The sequence below is a fragment of the Triplophysa rosa genome, linkage group LG1 (assembly GCF_024868665.1).
Source record: "Triplophysa rosa linkage group LG1, Trosa_1v2, whole genome shotgun sequence".
NCBI lineage: Eukaryota > Metazoa > Chordata > Actinopteri > Cypriniformes > Nemacheilidae > Triplophysa > Triplophysa rosa.
In genome coordinates this window covers 31,554,144-31,578,383 of record NC_079890.1, presented here as the reverse complement: position 1 = coordinate 31,578,383, position 24,240 = coordinate 31,554,144, and the positions used below count along the sequence as shown (strand labels likewise).

The window sequence follows — 24,240 nt, the reverse complement described above, 5'->3', positions numbered from 1 at the left end:
AGGCATGATGGATCCATGTTCTCATTCTGTTTACGCCAAATTCTGACTCTACCATTTGAATGTCTCAACAGAAATCGAGACTCATCAGACCAGGCAACATTTTTCCAGTCTTCAACTGTCCAATTTTGGTGAGCTCGTGCAAATTGTAGCCTCTTTTTCCTATTTGTAGTGGAGATGAGTGGTACCCGGTGGGGTCTTCTGCTGTTGTAGCCCATCTGCCTCAAGGTTGTGCGTGTTGTGGCTTCACAAATGCTTTGCTGCAACGAGTTCAACGGCAACGGTTGTAACGAGTGGTTATTTCAGTCAAAGTTGCTCTTCTATCAGCTTGAATCAGTCGGCCCATTCTCCTCTGACCTCTAGCATCAACAAGGCATTTTCGCCCACAGGACTGCCGCATACTGGATGTTTTTCCCTTTTCACACCATTCTTTGTAAACCCTAGAAATGGTTGTGCGTGAAAATCCCAGTAACTGAGCAGATTGTGAAATACTCAGACCGGCCCGTCTGGCACCAACAACCATGCCACGCTCAAAATTGCTTAAATCACCTTTCTTTCCCATTCTGACATTCAGTTTGGAGTTCAGGAGATTGTCTTGACCAGGACCACACCCCTAAATGCATTGAAGCAACTGCCATGTGATTGGTTGATTAGATAATTGCATTAATGAGAAATTGAACAGGTGTTCCTAATAATCCTTTAGGTGAGTGTATATCTGCTTGTGTATATCATGTCAATGTGCCGGTGGAGCTGTAATTTGGTCTGTGAGTTATCTGTGGGGATGTAGTCAGAGGCTGACACCAGGCCGACCTGTGAAACGTAGAAGTACAGTGATGTCCTAAAGCCAGCAGGCTTCTTAGCATAGCACTTAACCCCAGACAGCTACCGGGACTGTCCCGAAAATGAGTTCACTGTGAGGTGCTTTCAATTAACATCTGCTAAGAAAAAAATCTCAGCAGGTGGAGTCTGCTTCATGTGATTTAATTGATACATGATAGCCGTTTAACATACTGACAATAAGAATTAAAACAAAAAAAATTTCAATTCACATGTCAATTTATGACATTTTATTCCCATCGACACACCACGCAGACTAGACTGTAAATGTGAGTACACAAGGATGGGAGAAACACAGATACTCACATTTCGGCCTTATCTTTTTCAGCCTTCTTGGCCTCAGTTATGCTGTTCAGCCTTTTCCGTTCCAGAATCTTCTGGAGCTCTTTCTTTTCTCTGTCAGTTATGAACATTTCAACATGTGTCAAAGTACACGTACACAAATTTACACTCCAAATCGTCACAAAATCATTTCTTACTTGTCACACACGTCCTTGAGTTTCTTTATCTGGGCAGCTTGACATTCCTGGGCAATTTCCATCAGTTTCTGACTGGCCTGAGACAGAACATATTTGCAAAATAAGATATATATTTTTAAAAGCGTGTGTAATGTATCATCTGTGATACAGTAGCTGTGTGCGTGTGGTACCTCTAACAGATGAGCGTGTTTGGTCTCAGTCTCAATCTGATGTTGTGACTGTCTGACACTGAGAAGTTTCTGCATCTGCTCCTCTTTAAACTGCTCCGTGTGATCCTTCTGCACAGGCTCCTCTGCTCCACTGCATAAATGCAAACACTCATATTAAAAAATGGACTTAATGTGATTAACAATATTCTTTAAACCTGAAACTAAATTTGTTAAACTGAATTACAGAATACAGTCGGCACACAAGCGCAGTTTGAGTTTGCAAGGAATGTAATTTTCTCACTTTTTCTTCAGACTGGGCCGCAGACGTTTGTCCGTCTGACTCTGTTTGCTCAGTGCCCTCTGTTCCTTACTGAAAGCCCACACCTGTAACACACACAAACAAAGAAGTTATCTGTCATACGCAGCTGAATGTAACTCTGCGGTGTTGAAGTACTTGAACGATTTTTAACCTTTTTGAGATGTTTCTTTCGTAGCTCCTTGAGTTCCTTGCACTGCTTCTTTAACAACTTCAGGTAGGAATTGTGTTGTTTGAGCTCCTCACTAGACTGAGGTTCAATAACTGTAAAACACACACATCATTTTACATGATTTACAACACATCTTAGTTCTCCGTGAGGGTCACATGAGTGCTGAAGATGAGGGTATGACAATTAGATGATGGTGGATCTTACCTTTAAGAATATTGTTGACTAGATCTTCTTTCGGGGCTAAAATATATTGCACATGGACATATGGGTCAAGTAAATGGACATGACATGGAAACCAAACATCAAAACAGAACAGACGTGTGTAATATGTGACCCTGGACCACAAAACCAGTCATAAGTAGCACGGGTATATTTGTAGCAATAGCCAACAATACATCGTATGGGACAAAATTATAAATGTTAATTTTATGCCAAAAATCATTAGGATATTAAGTAAAGATCAAGTGTCATGACTCATGAAGATATTTTATAAATTTTCCTACCGTAAATATATGAAAACTATTTTTGTGAGTGGATGCAGCAAAATGGCGAACAAAAATGGCCAGAAACACCCCTACGAACTTCGCTCTTTGGGAATTTCAGTACTCACTCATGTTTAGTATCTATGTAAAGTTCAGAATTTCAACTCTCGGGTTTATATACTCACCACAATGTCATTACAGCGGTAAGCCATTAGAGAGCGTTAAAACAGCAACAGCCTCCTACATCGCCTCTGATGGACTACTATAAAAGCAACATTCTCAAAAAAATTTTTTTATTTCTTTTGCACCCTCAGATTCTCAAATAGTTGTTACTAGGCTAAATATTGTCCTATCCTAACAAACCATACATTGATGGAAAGCTTATTTATTCAGCTTTCAGGTGATGTACAAATTTCAATTTCGAAAAACTGACCCTTATGACTGGTTTTGTGGTCCAGGGTCACATATGGTAAAGAACATGGAAATGAGAACATGACAACAGGGAGAGAGATTTTATTTTCAGAGGTGAACCGAACCTGATGCTGGGTTCACGACCTCATTCAACGGAGGAGGAAGTGTTGGAGAAGGCAGAGAGCAGATAGGGTCAACAGAGGTCACACAACTAGGATCAAACTTGACTCCTTCCTCTGGTTTTACAGGACCACCCTGCACAGACACATTGTATAATTATTTAATCAAACAATGGGTTTATAGTACTTGCGTAACATTTGTTACCCACTGAAAAATACCAGCTGTGTTCACCCTCCTGAAATAATTCTTAATCTTCTGTAATGCAATTATTTACCAGTATTGATGCAAGCTATTTTACAATAACATTAACCCACAAATTTCGGGGGTTGTTTTGTTTGCCGATTTTAGAAAAGATGGGTTATGTTCAATAGTAGCCTAAAGCAATGTCGAAATTAGTGATGCAGGTTATTTTGGTTAACATTATTTAATTGCCCATGCAGTTTAAATGACTAAAAGAACAATCATTTTAGAAGTAAAGCAAGTCCTTTAATGCATTTTGATGCACAGATAAGCAACTGCTGAAATGAAGTGTGCCAGTGAGTTTTTGTTTGAACATATTACATTATAGGATAATGGGTTTATAGTAGGGCTGTCAAACGATTAATCGCGATTAATCGCATCCAGAATAAGAGTTTGTGTTTACATAATATATATCTGTGTACTGTGCATAATAATTTTGTATTTATTAACACATACATGCATATATTTAAGAAAAATCTCAAAATTAATAAATTCAATTATTGGTAAATATAAATAAATGTAAATATTTCCAAAATATGTATTCAAATGAGACAAATGTGACTGACCTCTGTGGAGTCCACCATAAGTGCCTGAAGTTGTGCTTCCCTCCGAGCCAGCTCAGAGAGATGTTTGATGGGGTTTGTCAGAGCTTCAGCGTACTCTACATGTATACCAAAAACAAACAAGATGGAAGGAAAACATCTGAATTACTATGACTAATATTATTTTGGTTGAAAACATCTAACATTCAAAGGGTTAAACTTTCAGCATCTGTATTTCTGGTTTACCCCCGCAAGACAGAAAATTGACTATGGTTATCACCACGTCAACCATCCCAAGTTCAGAAGTGACTCATTTATCCGTACACACAGGGGAATTTACTCCAGTAAATAAACACTGCTATAGCTTTTAAACATTTGCTTAAAGGTTCAGCATTGCTCTACTCATCCTCCAGCTGGTGACTACACATATGTAGCACGGTAAACACTGTCTAATAAACATGGCATTTATAGTATCATAGATTCCTCTCCTACCTTGGTGCTCATTGGGGATGTAGTCCTTCGCTTCAGTGTACACCAGGAGTGAGGGCAACATGAGCGGCTGGTTCAGCTCATTCTTCAGACAAATGTAGTGATATCCTACAACACATTCACACACATACACACACACACACAGATGAGATGAACCAATAGATCTTCTATACAGTATCGGACTGGCAGGATGATGTGTGATAGATCTTCAAACCTGGACGCAATGCTGATACTGGCAAGGTGCGATGGCCGATAAACTTTCCACTTTCCTCATACACCGCTACTCTCAGGGATGCCAGGGTGGGTAACACCACCTAGAGAAACAGTGGTCAGCGGGATACATCATTTCGCTAAAATGTTTTTAATTAGTAATAACAATAAAGCCTTTATGATGAGACAAACACAAATGCATTTAACAATAATAATATCGAGTCAAGATAAAACTGTAATTGTGGACGAACAATTTCTGTCATTTGTCACCTTGTTGAACAAAAAGGGCTCCTCGTCCCACACCGGGTCCAGAGAGTTGTTGTTAGATGTTTTCGTTCGGTATTTCCTTTTAGTGTCGGTGGGAAGTCCAAACATGTCCACCTCCACATAAACGCCAACCTTCTTATCGCTCAGAAATTGACCTGAGATTATCTGTGTATGAGAGTGAGCACATGTGGGTCTGATCTTACATGCTACATTACACCTACAAAGTAAAGTAACAGAAGATAGCTACATTAGTACCTCAAACAATACGTTGCATTATGCACACAATACCTTGATCTCGACCGTATTGGCTACGATCCCATCCACAATGTCCATAGTAAAGGGGTCAAAGTGTTTGTCGGTGCGTCTCATGAACTCTGGTTTAAGCAGATAACCACAGTGCCCATTGTATTCAAACACCCCCATGTTCAACTGCATCGGCAGGTCTGAGAAGTAAACCGAAACATGAGAGTGTTAATAAAGGTGACTTTGAATTCAAATTAAATTAAATTAATGAATTAAAATATTAACTCTTGAAAGAAGAAAATCAAGAAATATTACAGAAATCTAAATATCTGACCAAGAGTTTGAAAGTTTAGTGCCACCATCTGGCAGCCCACGTTCCAGAAGAGCTGAGGCATGTAATTACTGGAGTCAACTCGAGTCCCTTTGGGGTAGATTCGACTCAGCTGCTTCTTATTGTATCTGAATACACACAAGTCGCTAAGGAAGACAACACAACTCAACTCAAAAACACACTCATAAAACCGCGGTAATAATTAAGAGACTGTTTTAGTTTTTCTAAACTTACTGTTTATAGGTATGTGTTTAGGTAAAATTATCATTTTTGTTTCATGCTGTTAAGTACTAAGAATATTCCCCCCCAAATTTCAAATAAAAATATTGTTTCTATTTGCATTTATTTGCAGAAAATTAAACAACAGCAAAGATGCTCTATATTTTCAGAGCTCAAATACTGAGAAAACAAGTCTGGTTGGTCGAGGTGGTGGCAACAATCTTTAAAGACTTTCTTACTGTAACTCGGAGAACAGAGCATAAATTGAAATAATTTGAAGTGCTTGCGCTGATCGTAATTGTTCCAAACCAAAGTAAAAACTTGATTATATCTCACGGAGCCGATCTAACCAATATAGATATTATACCTCAAAGCGACGATGTCACCGATCACCATCTTATAACATGTACACTGAGCACTGCAGAAATCAGCCGTATAACTCGTTATCGACAGGGTCGAACAATTACTTAGACTACTAAAGATTGTTTCGCAAAGAACTTGCCAGATCTGACTCCTTCAATAACCTTACCAATAAATACAGAATCGCTCGATGACATGACCAGCAACATGGGCACTATTTTCTCTAACACATTAGAAACTGTCGCACCTATGAAGTCAAAAAAGATTAATGAGAAAAACGTAGCACCATGGTACAATAGCACCACTCGCGCCCTTAAAAGAGAAACACGTAAACTGGAGCGCAAATGAAAACAAACCCAATTAGAGGTCTTTAAAATTGCGTGGAAAGAGAGTGCAAACTGTTATAAAAAGGCATTTAAAGCAGCAAAGGCTGAGCACCTCCGTAACCTCATAGAAACTAACAAAAACAATCCAAGGTTTTTATTTAGTACAGTTGCTAAACTAACAAATAAACAGACTTCACCTGACCTGGTTATTCCACCGCACCTTGGTAGCAATGAATTCATGATTTTTTTTACAGAGAAAATCGAAAACATACGAGACAAAATAGCAGAAACCAAGTCTGCCCTGTGAATTAGTATCAACCATCGCCCCAAAATAAAAAACTACAGTGTTTTTCACCTATAAAACAGGAAGATTTAAACATCTAAACCTGACAACATGCTTATTAGACCCCATACCATCGAAATTATTAAAAGAGTTACTACCTGTTGCAGTTGAGCCCATTTATAAAATTATCAACTCATCAATCAATCTAGACCATGTCCCAGGACCCTTTAAGCTGGCCGTCATTAAGCCTCTTATCAAGAAACCAAATTTAGACCCCAGTTAACTAGGAAACTATAGACCGAATTCAAATCTCCCTTACCTGTCTAAAATACTAGGAAAAGTAGTGTCCACTCAGTTGTGCTCTTTCTTACAAAATAATGACATACAGTGAGGGAAATAAGTATTTGATCCCCTGCTGATTTTGTAAGTTTGCCTACTTACAAACAAATGAAGGGTCTATAATTTTATGGTGGGTTTATTTTAACTGATAGACACAGAATATTTAAAAAAATCAGGGGAAATTTTTTTATATAAAGGTTATAAATTGATTTGCATTTCAGTCGGTGAAATAAGTATTTGATCCCCAAGCAAAACATAACTTTGTACTTTGTGGAGAAACCCTTGTTGGCAAGCACAGAGGTCAGACATTTCTGATAGTTGGTCACCAGGTTTGCACATGTGTCCGGATACATTTAGTCCACTCCTCTGTCAATCTTTAAGGTTTCTTGGCTGTCGCTCAGCAAATTGGAGTTTTAGCCTCCTTCACAGAGGTTCTATAGGACTAGGGTCTAGAGACTGGCTAGGACATTTAATGTGCTTCTCCTTAAGCCACTATTTGGTTGTCTTGGCAATATGTTTTGCGTCTTTGTCATGTTAAAGGCTCATCCATGACCCATCTTCAGTGACCTAGTTAAGGGGAGGAGGTTCTCGTCCAAGATTTTACGGTACATGGGCCCGTCCCTCAGCCCCTCAATGCGGTGAAGTCATCCTGTATACCTGTAGCAGAGAAAAAGCCCTAAAGCAGAATGTTTCCAACACTGTGCTTCTCTGTAGACATGATGTTCTTGGGATCATAGTCAGCATTTCTCTCCCTCCAAACACAGGAGTCCATTTTGGTCTCACAGCAGTGCCAGCACTTTCGCCAAAGCCTTTTCTGAATCATTTTGATGTTCATTGTCAAACTTAAGACGAGCCAGGCGGGCCTTCTTGGGCAGGAGGACCTTGCGGGTGCTTCAGGATTTCAGTCTACTGTGGCATAGCGTGTTACCAATGTGTTACCAATGTTTTGCTTGCTAACTGTGTTCCCAACTGTCTTGAAATCATTAACAGGCTTCTTCCGTGTAGTTCTGGGCTGATCTTTAACCTTTCTCATGATCATCTTTACCCCATTGGGGAAATATTGCAGGGAGCTCCAGAACAAGGGCATTTGATAGTTATTTTGTATATCTTCTATTTCCAAATAATCACACCAACAGTTGTCTCCTTCTCACCAAGCTTCTGTCTGTAGCCTATTCAAGGTTTGTGCAGGTCTCCAATCTTGTCGCTGACATCCTTTAAAACCTATTTGGTCTGGACCATGGTGTTGGAGAGGTTGAACTGGAAGATACAGATTCTGTTGTCAGGCATCTTTTATATACATAACAAGCTGATTTAGGAGTACTTTCTTAAAGTGACAGGACTAATCTGTGCTCCATATAGGCACATAACCAATCTGTGGAGCCAGAATTCTTGCTAGTTGGTAGGGGATCAAATACTTATTTCACTGACTGAAATGCAAATCAATTTATAACCTTTATATAACATTTTTTTCCCCTGATTTTTTTTAATATTCTGTGTCTATCAGTTAAAATAAACCCACCATAAAAATTATAGACCCTTCATTTGTTTGTAAGTAGGCAAACTTACAAAATCAGCAGGGGATCAAATACTTATTTCCCTCACTGTACATGAAAAATTTAAGTCAGGTTTTAGACCGCATCATAGCACTGAAAATGCACTCGTTAAAATTACAAACGACCTGCTTATAGCATCAGATAAAGGCAACATCTCACTCCTAGTCCTGCTTGACCTTAGTGCTGCGTTCGATACTGTAGACTTTTAGATAACTTACACAATTATACTGGTATTCAGGGACAGGCACTACAATGGTTCAGATCTTACTTATCAGACAGATATCATTTGTCCATTTAAATGGGGAATCGTCAAATCTAACGCAAGTAAATTATGGTTTACCTCAGGGATCGGTTTTAGGACCCTTGCTATTCTCCATATACATGCTGCCCCTGGCAACATTATGAGAAAACATGGAATTAGTTTCCACTGTTATGCAGATGATAGCATCCAAGATATAAAACATTGGATGACTTGCAATTTCCTTCTTTTAAATTCCAATAAAACAGAAATATGACTTATTGGACCAAAGACACGTAAACAGAAAGTTTCTGATTATAACCCGGAAATTGAACTGTTACTACAACAAATACAGTTAAAGACCTAGGTGTTATATTAGACAATCTGTCATTGTGAAATGACTTCTCACCTCTTCTTCCACCCTAGAAATGTTGCAAAATTACGATATATTCTATGTGTTGCTGACGCAGAAAAGCTTATTCATGTATTTGTGACCTCAAGACTTGACTACTGTAATGCACTACTTGTGGTTGTCCTGCATCATCAATAAACAAACTACAGTTAGTTCAGAATGCAGCTGCCAGAGTTCTAACAAGGTCCAGAAAATACAATCACATAACCCCAATTTTATCATCCCTGCACTGGCTACCCATTAAGTATCGTATTGACTTTCAAGTTCTTTTCATTACTTATAAAGCCTTAAACGGTTAAGCCCCTACCTACATAACAGAGTTTCTATCACACAGCAGCTATGCTAATTAGTCTCTTTCTGCCTTCCTCCCCTGCCTCGGGATGCCCATCCTGAGGTAGGGAGAGATTACGCCAGGCCCAGATGAACGTCATATGCCCATCCCTAACTAGAGATTACGCCAGCTCCATCTGAACATCCCGTGCCATCCTCCTGCGAGAGCCTGCGGACTGACTGACCATCCCAGCTCCAGTTTCAGGCAATTCCATCCCCAACCAAGAGCAAAGACGGACTACTTGTCACATTAATGCTAAATTTACAATACTTAGTGTTTAATGCTAAACTTACATCACATGACAGCAGTTTTAAGTTATAGCTGCACTATTTTCCCTGCTTATAACATTCCATTGTTGTCCGATATCGGTCACAAAATAAGACAAAATTAGACCTAAACCAGAAAATGAAATTTCCTAAATCACAACTAATAAGCTCTCCCTATTTTTCATAAACATTTACTCAGTAACTTTTAATCAAAGTCACTGAGTGCAGCTGTGACACGTCAGAGGGGACCTGGCCCTCCCGGCTGAGACTGGTTTCTCCCGAGGTTTTTTTCTCCATTCATTTATCATTGGAGTTTGGGTTCCTTGCCACAGGGCTGTGTTGGCTTGCTCACCGGGAGACTGCTTTTATTAGATACTATTTATTAGAATGATCTTGCTTGCTCTATAAACACCATGCGATGTGTTTATACCTTTTCTGTTTTTTTCTTATGTTCTCCTGTTAAGCTGCTTTGGAACAATGCACATTGTGAAAAGCGCTATATAAATAAAATTGAATTGAAGTTCATATTCACTTTAAAGCAATACAACAGTAATATTTGTACATGTATTTAGGAAAAGTTCTAAAATTACTATTTTATGTGATAACCTCAGTTTTTATGTGTATTCTCATGCTGTTAGTCTTTAACATTGCTGTTGGATGACATGTCGCTCCTGAGGTTTGATTTCGTTGAAATTCAACAGACAATTGACTGGAATGGCCACACGGTACATCAAGAAATGCTGATTAAATACAAATTTTGAATGTTTGGAATTGTTTCCATACGTGTATATACAGAAATGTCTGGAAAGTGCATTGAAGGATACTCTACAAAATCGCTGGGAGAGTTCTTCAAAGTTTCCATGCCTTTGGTCTCCACAAAAGAGGACATCTCAAAATATTTATTTCTCTCTAAAAAGAGAAAGACAGATTTTTTATTGTTTAATAATCAATTTACATAGTGGGGACCACAATGAATAGAAACCATTACACACAGACACACACGCACAGTATAACAGTATTTTTACTCACTTCTTGCCACTTCAAATGATTTGAATTTGACCGGTTCTATGTAGTTGACCAATGTGGACATTTCCTCTGTAGCGTTCACCTCACTATATGCAGTACCCTGAAAGACAGGGACACTTTAATGCCTCGTGAGAGAGAGAAAGAGTAAGAAATCAAGTGTCACAATGTTTACCTCATCAGTGTGTTTTTTGGGATCTGGAGCCAGCTCCTCCTCCTCATCATCACTTTCTCCATCCCCCCGATCTATCAAGTCATGAAACAATAATTCACACAGAAAGACCATTATGAATACACACCATAAACGTCCGTCATGGTGCCTATTTTGACATCAGTCTTCACCCTGATTGGTTGAGAACTGATGTTAACTAGGCACAAACCCACCAATCGATTTGTTTATATCAAGGTCTTTGGTCATCCTCTCTGCAAGCCTCTCGCCCCCATTGGACAGGTTCTGGCCCACGTCCCCATCAGACAATGGACAATCTAAACACAAATCTGATTATGCATGGGTTTGAAATGAAATGGGCAATAACAAAAAATGACAAATAGACACACACACACACACACACACACACACACACACACACACACACACACACACACACACACACACACACACACACACACACCACACACACACACACACACACATATACTGTATATATATATATATATATATATAATGATTTATATATAATATAAAATAAAATGGGAAATGTAAACAGTAAGTAAACAACAAAAATTATTTCAGCCAATGAATTTGGTACGTAAAAGTCTAAACACAGAACTTTCAAGCTCTTTTTTTTGTGTCCACACACCATTTAAAGGTGAGGACTGATCATCCGTCCCATCTTTGCGTTTGATGCTCCCTCCGTTCGAGGCCCTGTTGTGATGTTTCTTCTTGTTCTTGATGAGAATCTTCCCCATCAGCTCCTGAGGGGTTGGCAGTGGTTGACCAGGAACCAGCTGCAAAAACAGCATTTAAAGTCTGCTAGTCTACTCACAAAGATATTATTATGTAGTTTTCTAATTCATAGTACAGTTCTCAGATTGGTCAACTGCATACTTTATTTCTAGATTTATATAACGATTGCAAAGCCTCAAAGAAAGCAAGGCAAATTCAGTTACCATTATTTCAATAAAATAATTATTTCAACATTTACCCACCCTCACATCATTCTAAACCTGTGTGACTTTTTCTTTTGCAGAACACAAAAGATATTTTGAAGAATGTTGATAACCAAACAGCAGTGCCTGCCCATTGATTGACCTCCACTGTATTGAGACATGTACGGGTTTGAAATGACAAGAAGGTGAGTAAAAAAATTCATTTTGGGGTGAACTATCCTTTTAAAGGATAAATATCTTTGTTTGGTTGAACACAGAGAAAGATATTTGGAAGAATGCTTAAATAAACAAATAATTAAACAGTTCTTGGCCACCAATGACTACCATAGTAAGAAAAAATACTTCAAAAGATCTTCTTAAAATATATTTTAATTTCTTTTTTTAAGAATGTAGGACATTAGCGAACAGTTCTGGGGCACTTTTGACTACAATTGTCATTATTCCTTCTATGGTAGTCAATTGGGTCCAAGACTGTTTGGTTACAAGCATTCTTACAAATATCTTTCTCGGTGTTCATCAGAACAAAGAAAATAAATACACAGGTTTGGAACAACTAGAGAGTGAGTAATTCAAGACCAGTAGCGAACCGTGACGTTTGAGCACGCGCCCCTACCTTACTGTGCTTTCCTATAGAAGTGTGCATACGTCATTATTCCATCACACTTACCACATGCTACATTTACAATGCTACTCCAGACTTGAAACGCAACAAGCCGAACAGCACAACAAGACAGTTATCACCAAAATAACACGCAATACAAATACAAATCATTATTACACATATGCATTATTATCGGCGTGCCGCGTGTATGTGCTCTTCAACGGAATAATGGATCACTTGACAGACACTGCCTCCCAGTCTGATCATAAAACCAACAGACTAACGTACACAATACCAGTTTAATAAGCGACACCTCATGAGAGCGCTCTCAGCAAAGAAAACCGGTGCTACACTAGCAGACAGTAAACAGATTCACCAGCGAATAAACTATGATTATAATAAATCTTAATATTAAACTTGTAACGTTACAGTGAACTAAACATATGGAACTTACCGTAGTAAATTTACCATTTACTATCTGATAAAATGTCACGGTTATGCAGCAAATATGTACAATATGTTAAATTTAAGACTGACCAGTCAAAATCACTTGTCTCAAATAAAGCTAAGCAACATAAACAAATGTGCACATCAGCAACTAGAATGAATTGAGGCAGTGGCACAGCGGCCTAATAAATCATAAATAACTTACAATTTGATGATCAAATTACTTGATAACAAAGTCTTCCTTTCTGTTGTTTTGAACAACGTTTATCAGCTTTTCTCTTTTCCCCCCGAGACTTTATAATAAACAAAGTTCATCCACATGCTGTTTTGAATGGCGTTTTCCGCATTTCTTCTTCTTCTTTTTAAGTTTGGCGGTTGGCGAACCAACTTCGGGTGCTTCTTCCGCTTCTGCAGGTGAACAATCCCCCAGATGGCGGAAAGTGAGCAAAAAACAAGCGCTCCCGTTTAGAAAGATGATATGATTGGTCAGTTTTACTGTCACTCAAAATTAATCTCTCCCATTGATTTACTGTACTGTCAGCGGTATGCTAATTGAAGGCGCCCGACGTAAGCATGCGTTCGACTTCTTGCAGCATGCGCAGACAGCGTATGACATCGCAGAACTGCGACTGCTCTGTGATCTAGAATTACTCTCGTGAGACTTGGAAATCTCACGTGGATAGAGTCCGCATCGATCCAGGAAGTCAAATATACATATCTAATAGGGAAAATCGGCCGATGTTTATTGAAAATAATATTTTTAAATATTATTTTTTATGATAGTTTAGGTCATCACAGAGGGCCTAGGGGGTCCTGAGGGTTCGCTACTGTTCATGACAGAATTGAATCATTTTTGGGTGAACTATCCCTTTAAGACTGCATGGACAGGTGAACTTGTGAAAAACAAGTTTTAATCCAGTTTCAGTCTCTGATGTTTCTGGTATCAGACTTCTAGACTCCGTTGTAGCTCTACAGCACTCTCATATAATTTTGTGGTCTCTTTTATACACACAAAATAAAATAATTAAACTCCCACATCGGTTTATGTCCTCTGACTCACCGGGTACTTATCCAGAGGGTCGATGAGCAACGCATCCCCGAACATGGATCGGCAGTAATCGGCCATTTTCTCCTGCTGCTTTGCTCTGAGACGACATAGAAATAGATACTGTGTGTGTGGATGAAGCTCACGCTCAGACTGAGATTAAACTCAAGCGTGTACTTACGAGTCCACGTGATTCTCAAAGGAGAGTATGAGAGGGTACGGGGAAGCTTTGAACGCACTTTCAGCAATGGCCTCAATGACTTCCTAAAACAAATGAAAAAAAAAAAAACATTTTAAACTCATCAAACACACTTGTTGTGTGCATGGTATACGGTTGGTCCTGTTCTAGGGAAAAGTTTTATTACAACAAAAGTTTTAAGGTTTAAGGTTTAAAACACCTTAAATGAAATCTCAGTTGTCATGGTGAAACCATGCGTGATGATTGGCTCTTCGTCAGTTGGGCGGCCCTTCCAGCAATCCAGTTCGATACAGCGGCACCCTGTCAGCAACACCTGCCTGTACATCTCTACTGACGACAGACCCGTCAACTGACCCACTGTGAGAGAAAAACAGACCCGAAAATGATTCTGTCATTATTCATCCACTCGTCATATGTACAGAAAACCACTTAGATTTGAAAAGACATAAGGGAAAAAGATGACAGTACCCGTAAGGTAGGTGTTGTGTGAAGAGTTGATAAAATAGTGAGACAAGGGTTGATTCATGTCATCAATGATATCCAGTCTCTCAGGAGGAACTACAAAATTCTCATCGCCACCAAGATACTTTGTGAAGCCCATCATGGAGAACTGATCTGCACATGGACACAAACAAACTTCCATTATTATTATATCATAAACATTTACAAAAAACCTTACATCACTTTGTTCAGTTTCACACATTAAATAGCTATGTGATCTTGTGAGGGCAATTCATCATCAAACAGCAGTTTTGTGTGTGTTATTTATTTGTACCTCTCTCCAGCTGGCTGATGTTGGTCTCATATTTCTCCATGACCTGGCGGACCTGTTCACGCTTGAGAGGAGGGTAAAGAACCTCATTTAATCGTGAATCTCTCTGTTTGTTGTTTATAAAGCCCATCAACTGATCCAAAGACAAGAAGGGCTTCCCTTTAGAACCACTGCAGACACACACAGTAAAACAGAAACTCAATTTTATTATCTTGAAGATATCTACATGTATACATTTTTAGGACATATTTACATGTATTTATTTACCAATCATTTAAATTATATATATAATTATATTTATATATATATTATCTTTATTAATTTTTATATTTTTCTTAAATATATGCATGCATATATGTGTGTGTTTTTACAAAAAATAAAATTAATATGCACAGTACACAGACATAATATGTAAACACAAACGTTTATTCTGGATGTGATTAATCGCAAACCACCAAGAATTTTCTCAAAATATCATATTTTGGGTAAAACAGAAACTTAATTTTATTATCTTAATGCTGGAACATTCATATATTTAAATTGCTTGTGGCATCGGTTTACTTACAGCTTCACAAAGATGCGCTCCACGTCTGGTCGGGGGCTCAGTTTGTCGAGAAATTTCTGAAACTTTTCCCAGGTGAAGTAATCTGGCTTTAAACTCTCCACCTTAAGAATTAAATGAAATTATATTCATTTAAGTCAACACCTGCCAGGTGAATAAAAAGTGAAAAGAAATGCAGACTAGACACATTATTAAAATTAAGTTCCCAATATTTAGTTTCCATTATTCTGAGACCTTATACCAATAAGAAATCATTTTTATTTTATTTTTACTAATTGGAAATTGTATAAATAGAACTAAAATACACCAAGAAAAATCTCATTACATTTTGAATGTTTTTTTTGTATTCAGAGGGGACAAATAATGAAAACATAATTTTTGCTGTTTTAAATGCTACACCATACACTAAACGTCAAATCTATTTCTATAGCGTTTCTTACTATTTAGGATTGTAGCAAAGCAGCTTTACATACATACAGATAGTAGTAACACAAATAATGTTATTATAAACAAATATATAGTAATAAAATACAATACGCGGCGTTTGGACACTAGGTGGTGCTATAACAGTAAAAAAATGGACTCGTCTTTTGGTTGCCTAAACAATTGTGTATCACATGACATTTGACATTTACACAAACTATTGATGTCATATGTTAGCTCTCCTAATTCCGAACAACTTTGCCTCTTGAACCATCTCTTATTTGACTGTTTGATTTGAATCAAACAGAGCACATTAGCAACCGTTTAGCAAGACCCATATCTTTGCATTAGAACATCGCAGAGACATGGTGGTTAGTTTGTTACAATCATACCCTGGAGTGTCATCGTTGGTAGGACCCAACCACTCCCTAGCAACCTAACACAGTTAGCATAGCAACCGTTGATCAAGACCTACATCTCTACATCAGAACATTGCACGGACATGGGTGTGTACTAAATGTGCATGTGTGTGTAAGCATGTATAGTCTGTATGAAGCAATACTGATCATCTCTGTCATTTTTCTGGGTGTGGGGGAGTATCGTCCATCGTGGGTGTATTAGGGTGTGCGTCCTGAGCCTACTCGACGAAGGCAAAGGTCCCTTAGAGGCCTTAAATTGCTTGAACCCGAGATTGCTGCTTGCAGCTATATTCTAAATTTGGAATTGGTCTGTTCTATTCATAGTGCTAGTAAGTGCTGTGTGTATAAAAAAATTTGTGAGATATATATTGTAGTAAAAACTGTAAAAACAATTGCCTTTAAGATTGTAATCAGTTTCTATGTAGAAAGATGACTGAATTGATGACAAATACATCAAATTTAAACATTTTCACTAGAAATCATCAGGGGCCAGTTGTTCAAAAAATGTAATCTAGATCAGAATAATCAGGATTTGGAAATCCCATCCTTTGCTATCTTGGATCAGATAATCGGTTTTACTTTTATAATATAAAAGCACAAGAAAAATATGTCTGTGTGTGCATTACATGATACAAATGTTGTATTTTTTACCAGTTTTAAAGTTTTAATACATTTTTTTTGCTCGTTTCTGAAATCCACTCTTTCGCTTGGATCAGTATAATCCTGATTTTTTGGCTTTGATCCTAGCCGAAATTCAATCAGATTACTTTCGAACAACTGGCCCCTGGGCACTGTCTGTCTATCCACAATCCTGCATGTCTCTCAAAAATCAGCAGAGGGCAGTGTAATACAGTTCATAGCTTTAAGCAGTGACACAATTTCAGAGTACTGATCTGAGAACAGCCTATCTATGTCCAAACTTGAAACTGAACCATAAAAGGAGAAGGTGACTGATTAAAGATCAATATAAAGTTCCAAAGAAAATAAAATAAAGAAACAACAACATGCTGCATGTGAGAGATAGAAGAAAAAATCAAGAGTTTCTCATAAAGAGAAAAGGTTTTTATGAAGTGTGGGTTACTTGGAGAACAATTTATTTATATAAAAAAATAAAAAGAGAGGTACAAACTCACACACTCGTGAACATTCAGGAGACAGTTTGGTTTTAGTTGTGTGTAAAGTATTAACCAAAAATCATGATTTTCTACTCCTGGTGATGTTTTAGAGACATTCTTATTCTAAACAGCTGATTGGACAAAAACCTTTGCAGCGCAAGATGTGTCATAGATATTTTTGCTGTTTTTTCCCGGAGGACAAGGACTATACATTTCAAATACATACAGGAAATCTGCTAGTTTGGTGGATTTATTCATCTTTTAGGGGAACGCTAGCATTTAGATGGCTTTAAAGCTAAAAACAATCCAATCTTTAATAGAGCTTTAATGTGCAATAACGTGTTGACAGGTGCACAAATGATTACCCTGGTATTGACAAGACCGCAGTGTTCCAGCGCCATCTCCACACGCTTCCTATCCGAGAACATCTTCAGGATGCTGACAGAAGTGAAAGAGAAATAAAACAATGAGAAGTGAAAACAATGAGTAAAGAAAGAAGAAGTGGCACATTAGCAATGAAACCCTCAAGATGTGGAAACAAAACTGTGTTTTAGTAAAACAGCTCAAGTCTACTTACTTCTTAACTGGGATTTTTCCATCCTGGTTTACCTGTAGCTTCAGCTTTGTGTAACTGTAAAAACAGAAAAGACTGTAAGAGCCGCATCGGTCATATCTTTCAATCTGCACTCTGAACAACTAAGATTATTTGCACTGATTAGTGTAATAGAGTCTTAATGTACTTTGTTATAACAAGTTTTGTCTTTATTTACATTAATCACAGTTCTGTGTTGGTCTTTAAAGCACGTGAACAGAGCTGCATTACATTTATTTGTAAGTATCTAAGAGTTTAATAGATAAACAGCATATGTGTTTGGAGATCATTTTTTATCATTCATTTTTACTAACATAACAGATTCAGACATACACATACATCTACAGATTGTGTAGCTCTTGCTTGACAAGTTCCTTGTGTTGTTTCTCAGTTATGAACTCCCCTGAACTAAAGCTGAACGTGAACTACTCACGCTTTGAATAAGAAGGTGTTGCGGGAAGCATTCTGGGACAAGATGTTTGTGGCAAGATTAAACAGCTCATCTGCCCACACCTGGAAAAACATTCACAGCATTTGACAACTTGCATACATTAATGTGTTTATTATGTAAAAGCGACAAATCTTTAAATAAATGAACTTTGTGTGTCAATTCGTTAAAAAAAAGAAAACAAAATATATAAAAATATGTTTATTTAATTCAGTTGAAACAGAGTGAACACGTAAAAAGAAGAAAGCATAACAGAGAGTGAGAAGGCAGAGAGAGAGAGAGAGAGAGAGAGAGAGAGAGCATGGACGTGGTATCTAGGTGACCCGGTGGTCGTCGTGGTTACCTTGGCTTGCCCTTCCTGCACAGCTTGGAAGTTGAGGAAGGAGATATTGACCAGGTCGTTGCCATGGACAATGGTCAGCAGCTTTGTGGAATCCACTTTGCCTTCTGTATTACTTTTCAATTGCTCATACACTCGCAGGTCCTAAAAACATTACCACCCATGAACATTATCCTCATGTATAAACAAACTTCATAGTAAATCTCTTTCACACATCATAAAACACCAGTAACCTTTGGAATCTTGGCATATTTTCCTGTCCTGGTGTCCCTGATATGACTGATGTCCAGGACTTCCGCATCCTGTTGGAGAGAGACAGATTCATGAGTAGTGCCTTATGCAAAACAATACAAATATTTAATCAAATGTGATTTTTGTATTCTTTTAAATAAAGAAAAAGTATGTCGTTGCATTTTGACATATTGTAAAGGCAATGAGAGTGGTGCTTGCCCGTGAAACCCGTTGCTAGGGTGTTGTTAGGGTGCTGTGTTGCGGATCTTGTGATTGCTAGGGTTCTCTGGGTGGTTTCTATAAGCCTACTGGCCCAAGACAAAAAAAGCCCACAACCAAGCCCTACATTCCACATTCATGCATTTGGCAGATACTTCAAAAAAAAATCCAAAGTACATTCAATACATTTTTTATCAGCATGCGTGTCCCCTGGGTGTCGAACCCATAACCTCTACCAACCAAGCTACAGAAACACCATCCAACAATATTCTTGTTCATAGATGTGCTTCGGGTTCCTCTTTCAAGGCGCTTTTTTCATCTGCCAGCATGAAATGAATTGTCCGACCGCTTGTAAAAGTAACAGCCAACTCAGAGCGAAAGTTATGATGAGAACACAACAGAAAGACAAAGCGTATTTCCATTGAAGGAAAAATGTCATTTAGTTCCATTTCCTCAATAAATCATTCCAGCAAATGTGACTGATGTGAAGACTGTCAGTAAGTCACTAAAAGCAGGATGTATTCTCGCTGCGTCCTCACTTAAAAGCAATCTGGATTAAAATAACACTAAGCAGAGGTCCAGCGAGTCTCTGACAGACACACACCACCATTGAAGAAGTAAAGTACCCTTAAGCCGAACAGGAACTCTACGTTTAATTTTTATGACAGATTCACTCAGCATTTGACCAACTAAGATAAAGTCCCAAGATGAATGTCTTTCTGCATTTCTCAGTTCTGGTGCTCCAAGGAGACCCGAATGTGATTTTAGGCTTGCAAAGAGAGAAATTCAGCACATGAGCTGGCATAGTGGGTAGAAATATGTGATCGTAAACTTTCACAATAAACAAAGCAGAAATGGACTGTAAATACTTGCTCGGTAGCTGGGGACCCCTCCCCGTTCTTTATCATCTTTTGCTTTCCTGTACTGTTACTCTCTCCCCCGCCACAGCGAGCAAGAATCCAGATGAAGCTGCCGAGTTGAACGTTCCCTAGAGTGTGCGCGGGGGTCATGGGTTACTGGTCGAAGTCTGCTAGGAACTGGTTCCAGGCCAAACAGGCCCAGCAGGATACACACACACACTCCTTGGTATCTTTCCCCAGAGATATGTATTAATCATGTAATACTTGATTTTTCTGAGCCACTGTGACATTTTATAGTTTTGCTGTGTTTATCTTCCAAAGCAAACAAAACAAACACACAACTACACCTCACGATGATAATAATATCATTAATTTAAGTTACTGAGGATCTATGTATAGTGTATATGCTCGAATCATTTACTAAGGAACATTAGGGAATCAAAGTTCCTCTGACTTTAATTAGTTAACAACATTAGCTAACACGAACGATGTGTACAGCACTATTAACATTTTATTATGTTTTTTAAAACTTTTATATGTTAACGATGCAGAAATGAACCAACATGAGCAAACGATGAACAAGTGTACTTTCTTTAACTAACATTAACAAAGAAAATGCTGTAAGAAGAATATATTGTTCATTGTCAGTTCATGTTAGCTAATGCACATTAACTAATGTCAACGAACGAAACCGAATTGCAAACTTAACAAAATATCAACCTTTCTTGCCTCTATGCACACACCTTCAACTCTCATGTGAAACGAAAAATTTTTTAGATGCGGAATTGAAAGAAATAAGAAACGGGGGTGTGATGAGAGAGAAAACCGGTCAACCTTCTTTCAGCTCATTTCACCCTTCTCTGGAAGGGAGTAATCTGAGAAAACAACCTCAGAATGCAAACATACCAAAACGAAAAACCGTACCGTTCACACTCACTAAACATTGTGCTATAAACATTGGACTGATGCATATCCCCATGCAACGATAACATACATCTACATTTACTACAGTATAACGGCGACACCGATGGTATCATCAGGTTGCATTCAACTAACCGCTACATGCTTTGACTTGTGAAATATCTTCCTGAAAACAGCCAAGTGTGTGGCTGTTCCCAGCATACATACATTACCCTCATTCCTGGTAGACGAAGACTGTTGACAGAGTTTAATATTTAGCCCACACCGTCATCATATTATGTGGTATAATGTAAATTGTAAAGGTCTGTGAAAGAAACTAAATACACTATACATAAAATACCTAGAGTGTCTAGCATTGGGAATAGTGTCTTTAGTCCAAATCAAACATCCTGCTCTCTATTCATTACCCAGAATTCCCACAGACATAGAACTAACACTTGAATGAATCGCTCGCTCTGTAATGGATCAAGGTATTTAGATTATAGCTGCCTTGCTTTCTTTTAAGGGGATAGTTCACCCAAAAATAAAAATTCTGTCATAATTTACTCACCTTCGAGTTTTTCCAAATCTGTATAAATTTCTTTGTTGTGATGAACACAGTGAAAGATATTTGGAAGAATGCTTGTAACCAAACAGATCTTGGACCCCATTGTCATTTTTCCTATGTCAGTCAATGGGGTCCAAGAACTTTGGTTACAAGCATTCGTCCAAATATCTTTCTTTGTGTTCAAACAAACAAAGAAATGCATACAGGTTTGGAACAACTAGAGATTGGGTAATTCATGACAGAATTTTCATTTTTGGGTGAACTATTCCTTTAAGGGCACTAACATTTTCCCTGTCAGTTTTTATTAGTATGGCAACAGGTGATAATATATTGCAATATGAACCGCACACCCTCAAACAATCAAAACAAGTTTCTGACAATACAAATTTAAATGTGTTTATTCTTATTCTTTGGCAGTGATGTGTGTAAAACAACCACAGTAATAAACAACCACAGTTGGTTTTGAGTACACAACCTTTCAAAATATTGACATAAATTGAGAGGACAGCTGGAAATAGGTGAGTTTGGCGAGAAAGGACACGTGAAAACAGAAATAGAGAAGGCAAGCAGGAATCTCCAGGGTACAGTCATTCAACGTATTACAAAGCAATTCAGCACTACACAACACAATAGTGACTGAGGCACCACACCCTGACTCTAATTTACTGTCTTTGCTTGTCTGTGTGTGAGAAAGATAAAGAGAGTTCTTTTCACAGGGTAAATGACATAACCATGACTGACTCTGAGAATTAAAAAGACTACACAGATCCATATGCATGATAGATGTCCATGTCCCCTGCCAGGTACTGCCACTTAAACTTTACTGCTGCAAAAGCCTCAAGGGCTCGGCATAATACATTCGAAATCGAAAAACGACCGTCTGTGACCTGATTTCGAACAAAATCTGGTCCAAACGACAATTTGTTTCACTAGTTCGCCGCAGCAAACCAAGCAGAACTCTCCGGTAAAGTTTGTGTTGGCCGGTAAACGGCTCTCACTAAATCCTTGGTGTTTCGTGTCTGACGTCATCACGCAACCGTGTTTTTAGGCAATTTTAACAATTATGGGTAGTTTAGATGGTTAGAGTAAGGTTAGGGTTAGGGTAAAGGTTTCATAAGACTTGAAACACCAAAGATTTAGTCAAAACAAACAAGCCACACCCACAGATCTGACTCGAAACACCAAGGATTTAGTGAGAGCCACCATCGGCCAGGGTTTTTCCTGGCTCAAATTGAGGCTTAGGTGATGCCATCCTGATCTTGTACACACACACGTAGGCCTACCGTACCTTTAAGTGGCTTAACCAAAGTGACTTTGAGTTTGACATATCAAAAGTTCTAATAAAATTAGATAAAAACGACAATTATTAAGTTATATAAAACATTACTTTTATTCAACCAAACAGAAATGTTTTTTTAACCAAATAAAGCTTTTTTTATCATTTTCAACTAACTTTTCAGACCACAATAGCCAACTGAATTAACCAGTCTTTCTAAATGAGCAAAGCTCATTCACATCTTGCATTTTCTGTGGTTCACTTTAAATGATTCAAGGATCTCTTATATTCGCTAGTGACTGAAAAGTTCAATAGTTTAAAGGAATCGGTTCAAATGAGTCATTCATGTGCGAGTCGTTCTAAACGCAATGTGCGTTCACACTGGCGAACTCGCTGTGTACAGTATACGCTGATTCAACGATCCAACTGCACAGCTAAAGACATTACAATGATTTACTTCATGTTAATTTAATAAATTTCAAGAAATTAAACGTACTTGTATGCAAAACAAACAGCCGTGAAACACAGGATGGCTCTTGTTCTGCAACTCTTTTTAGCGCCTCAGTGTGCTGATAACGAAACAGCGCCTCCACTGTGGCGTAATGTCGCAACTGCAGTTACAAATGACAGTCTGTTAAATGCACGCAGCATTTCTTGTGAAGACTCTCAACATAATTTTGGCGAGAGCCTGAGGCAGCACGACATTTGATGGAGGCGGCCACCTCCAATTTCTCTATGCAGGAAAAACCCTGTTTGCCATTGGTCTATGGCCATTACGTAATAGGTGGGTGTGTTATGTAGCGCCGCCTGGTCTGCAGGAAATAACGCGTCATTTTATTTTCATACGTCATGTAAACCCCGCCCCTAAAAAACAAAGGGGTGTTGGATTGTTCGAAAACACTATACCGTCTCTCAACGTTTTCGAGCTTTGTTTTACCCCCAAACGCATAACGAAAGCGCAATTCGCCTGGACTATGCCGAGCCCTTCAGGGGCTCTCCCCCTGCACCCAAGAGACGACTGACCTTCTTGTTTCATAATGAGAAGTCAGTCCTTACTTACGGCAGAGAGTCCTTAATGTGAAAGAGGTTGTGATAAATTAATATAAACTAATGAACATTAGAGACTTGTGTACACCATTGTATTCATATCCGATTCTGGTTGAATTCTGTTTCTGTGAACACATCATGCTGTAAGTTCGTGTATTTTTTAATACTTCAACGGTATCATTTTGGGTGCGTTTACACTTGGCATTAACATGCGACCTGTATCTGGATGTTGTCCACATACACATTGAAAAGACAAGTGTGAACGCGCTTCTGATCGGAATGTCATCCGATCAGTGTGTCCTGATCCAGAGGTAGTCGAGGACGCATTGTGATCGGATCTCAGTGTAATGTAAACCCAATCCAGACAGTTTATCTACATTTACCGGTACAATTTCACAGAAAACCCCGCC

The 24,240-nt window shown here is 38.4% G+C and overlaps 1 protein-coding gene across 1 annotated transcript in view; it reads right to left on the bottom strand.

The window, feature by feature from the left end:
- The window catches only part of plcb3 (phospholipase C, beta 3 (phosphatidylinositol-specific)), a 52,872-nt gene that overhangs the window by 4,145 nt on the left and 24,487 nt on the right, over positions 1-24,240 (bottom strand). Inside the window, exons 3-31 of the mRNA XM_057330146.1 lie at positions 18,963-19,031; positions 18,733-18,873; positions 18,375-18,454; positions 17,927-17,980; positions 17,715-17,787; positions 15,396-15,496; positions 14,834-15,000; positions 14,527-14,673; positions 14,258-14,415; positions 14,041-14,123; positions 13,875-13,959; positions 11,457-11,604; positions 11,020-11,121; positions 10,811-10,881; positions 10,642-10,738; positions 10,437-10,521; positions 5,289-5,413; positions 5,000-5,154; positions 4,715-4,876; positions 4,449-4,548; positions 4,238-4,342; positions 3,770-3,864; positions 2,969-3,098; positions 2,155-2,190; positions 1,933-2,042; positions 1,764-1,846; positions 1,484-1,613; positions 1,314-1,390; positions 1,141-1,230 (exon numbers count right to left, since the gene is read on the bottom strand). Coding sequence (XP_057186129.1) covers positions 1,141-1,230; positions 1,314-1,390; positions 1,484-1,613; positions 1,764-1,846; positions 1,933-2,042; positions 2,155-2,190; positions 2,969-3,098; positions 3,770-3,864; positions 4,238-4,342; positions 4,449-4,548; positions 4,715-4,876; positions 5,000-5,154; positions 5,289-5,413; positions 10,437-10,521; positions 10,642-10,738; positions 10,811-10,881; positions 11,020-11,121; positions 11,457-11,604; positions 13,875-13,959; positions 14,041-14,123; positions 14,258-14,415; positions 14,527-14,673; positions 14,834-15,000; positions 15,396-15,496; positions 17,715-17,787; positions 17,927-17,980; positions 18,375-18,454; positions 18,733-18,873; positions 18,963-19,031 — 3,059 coding nt within the window. The remainder of the gene's footprint in view (positions 1-1,140; positions 1,231-1,313; positions 1,391-1,483; positions 1,614-1,763; positions 1,847-1,932; positions 2,043-2,154; positions 2,191-2,968; positions 3,099-3,769; positions 3,865-4,237; positions 4,343-4,448; positions 4,549-4,714; positions 4,877-4,999; positions 5,155-5,288; positions 5,414-10,436; positions 10,522-10,641; positions 10,739-10,810; positions 10,882-11,019; positions 11,122-11,456; positions 11,605-13,874; positions 13,960-14,040; positions 14,124-14,257; positions 14,416-14,526; positions 14,674-14,833; positions 15,001-15,395; positions 15,497-17,714; positions 17,788-17,926; positions 17,981-18,374; positions 18,455-18,732; positions 18,874-18,962; positions 19,032-24,240) is intronic.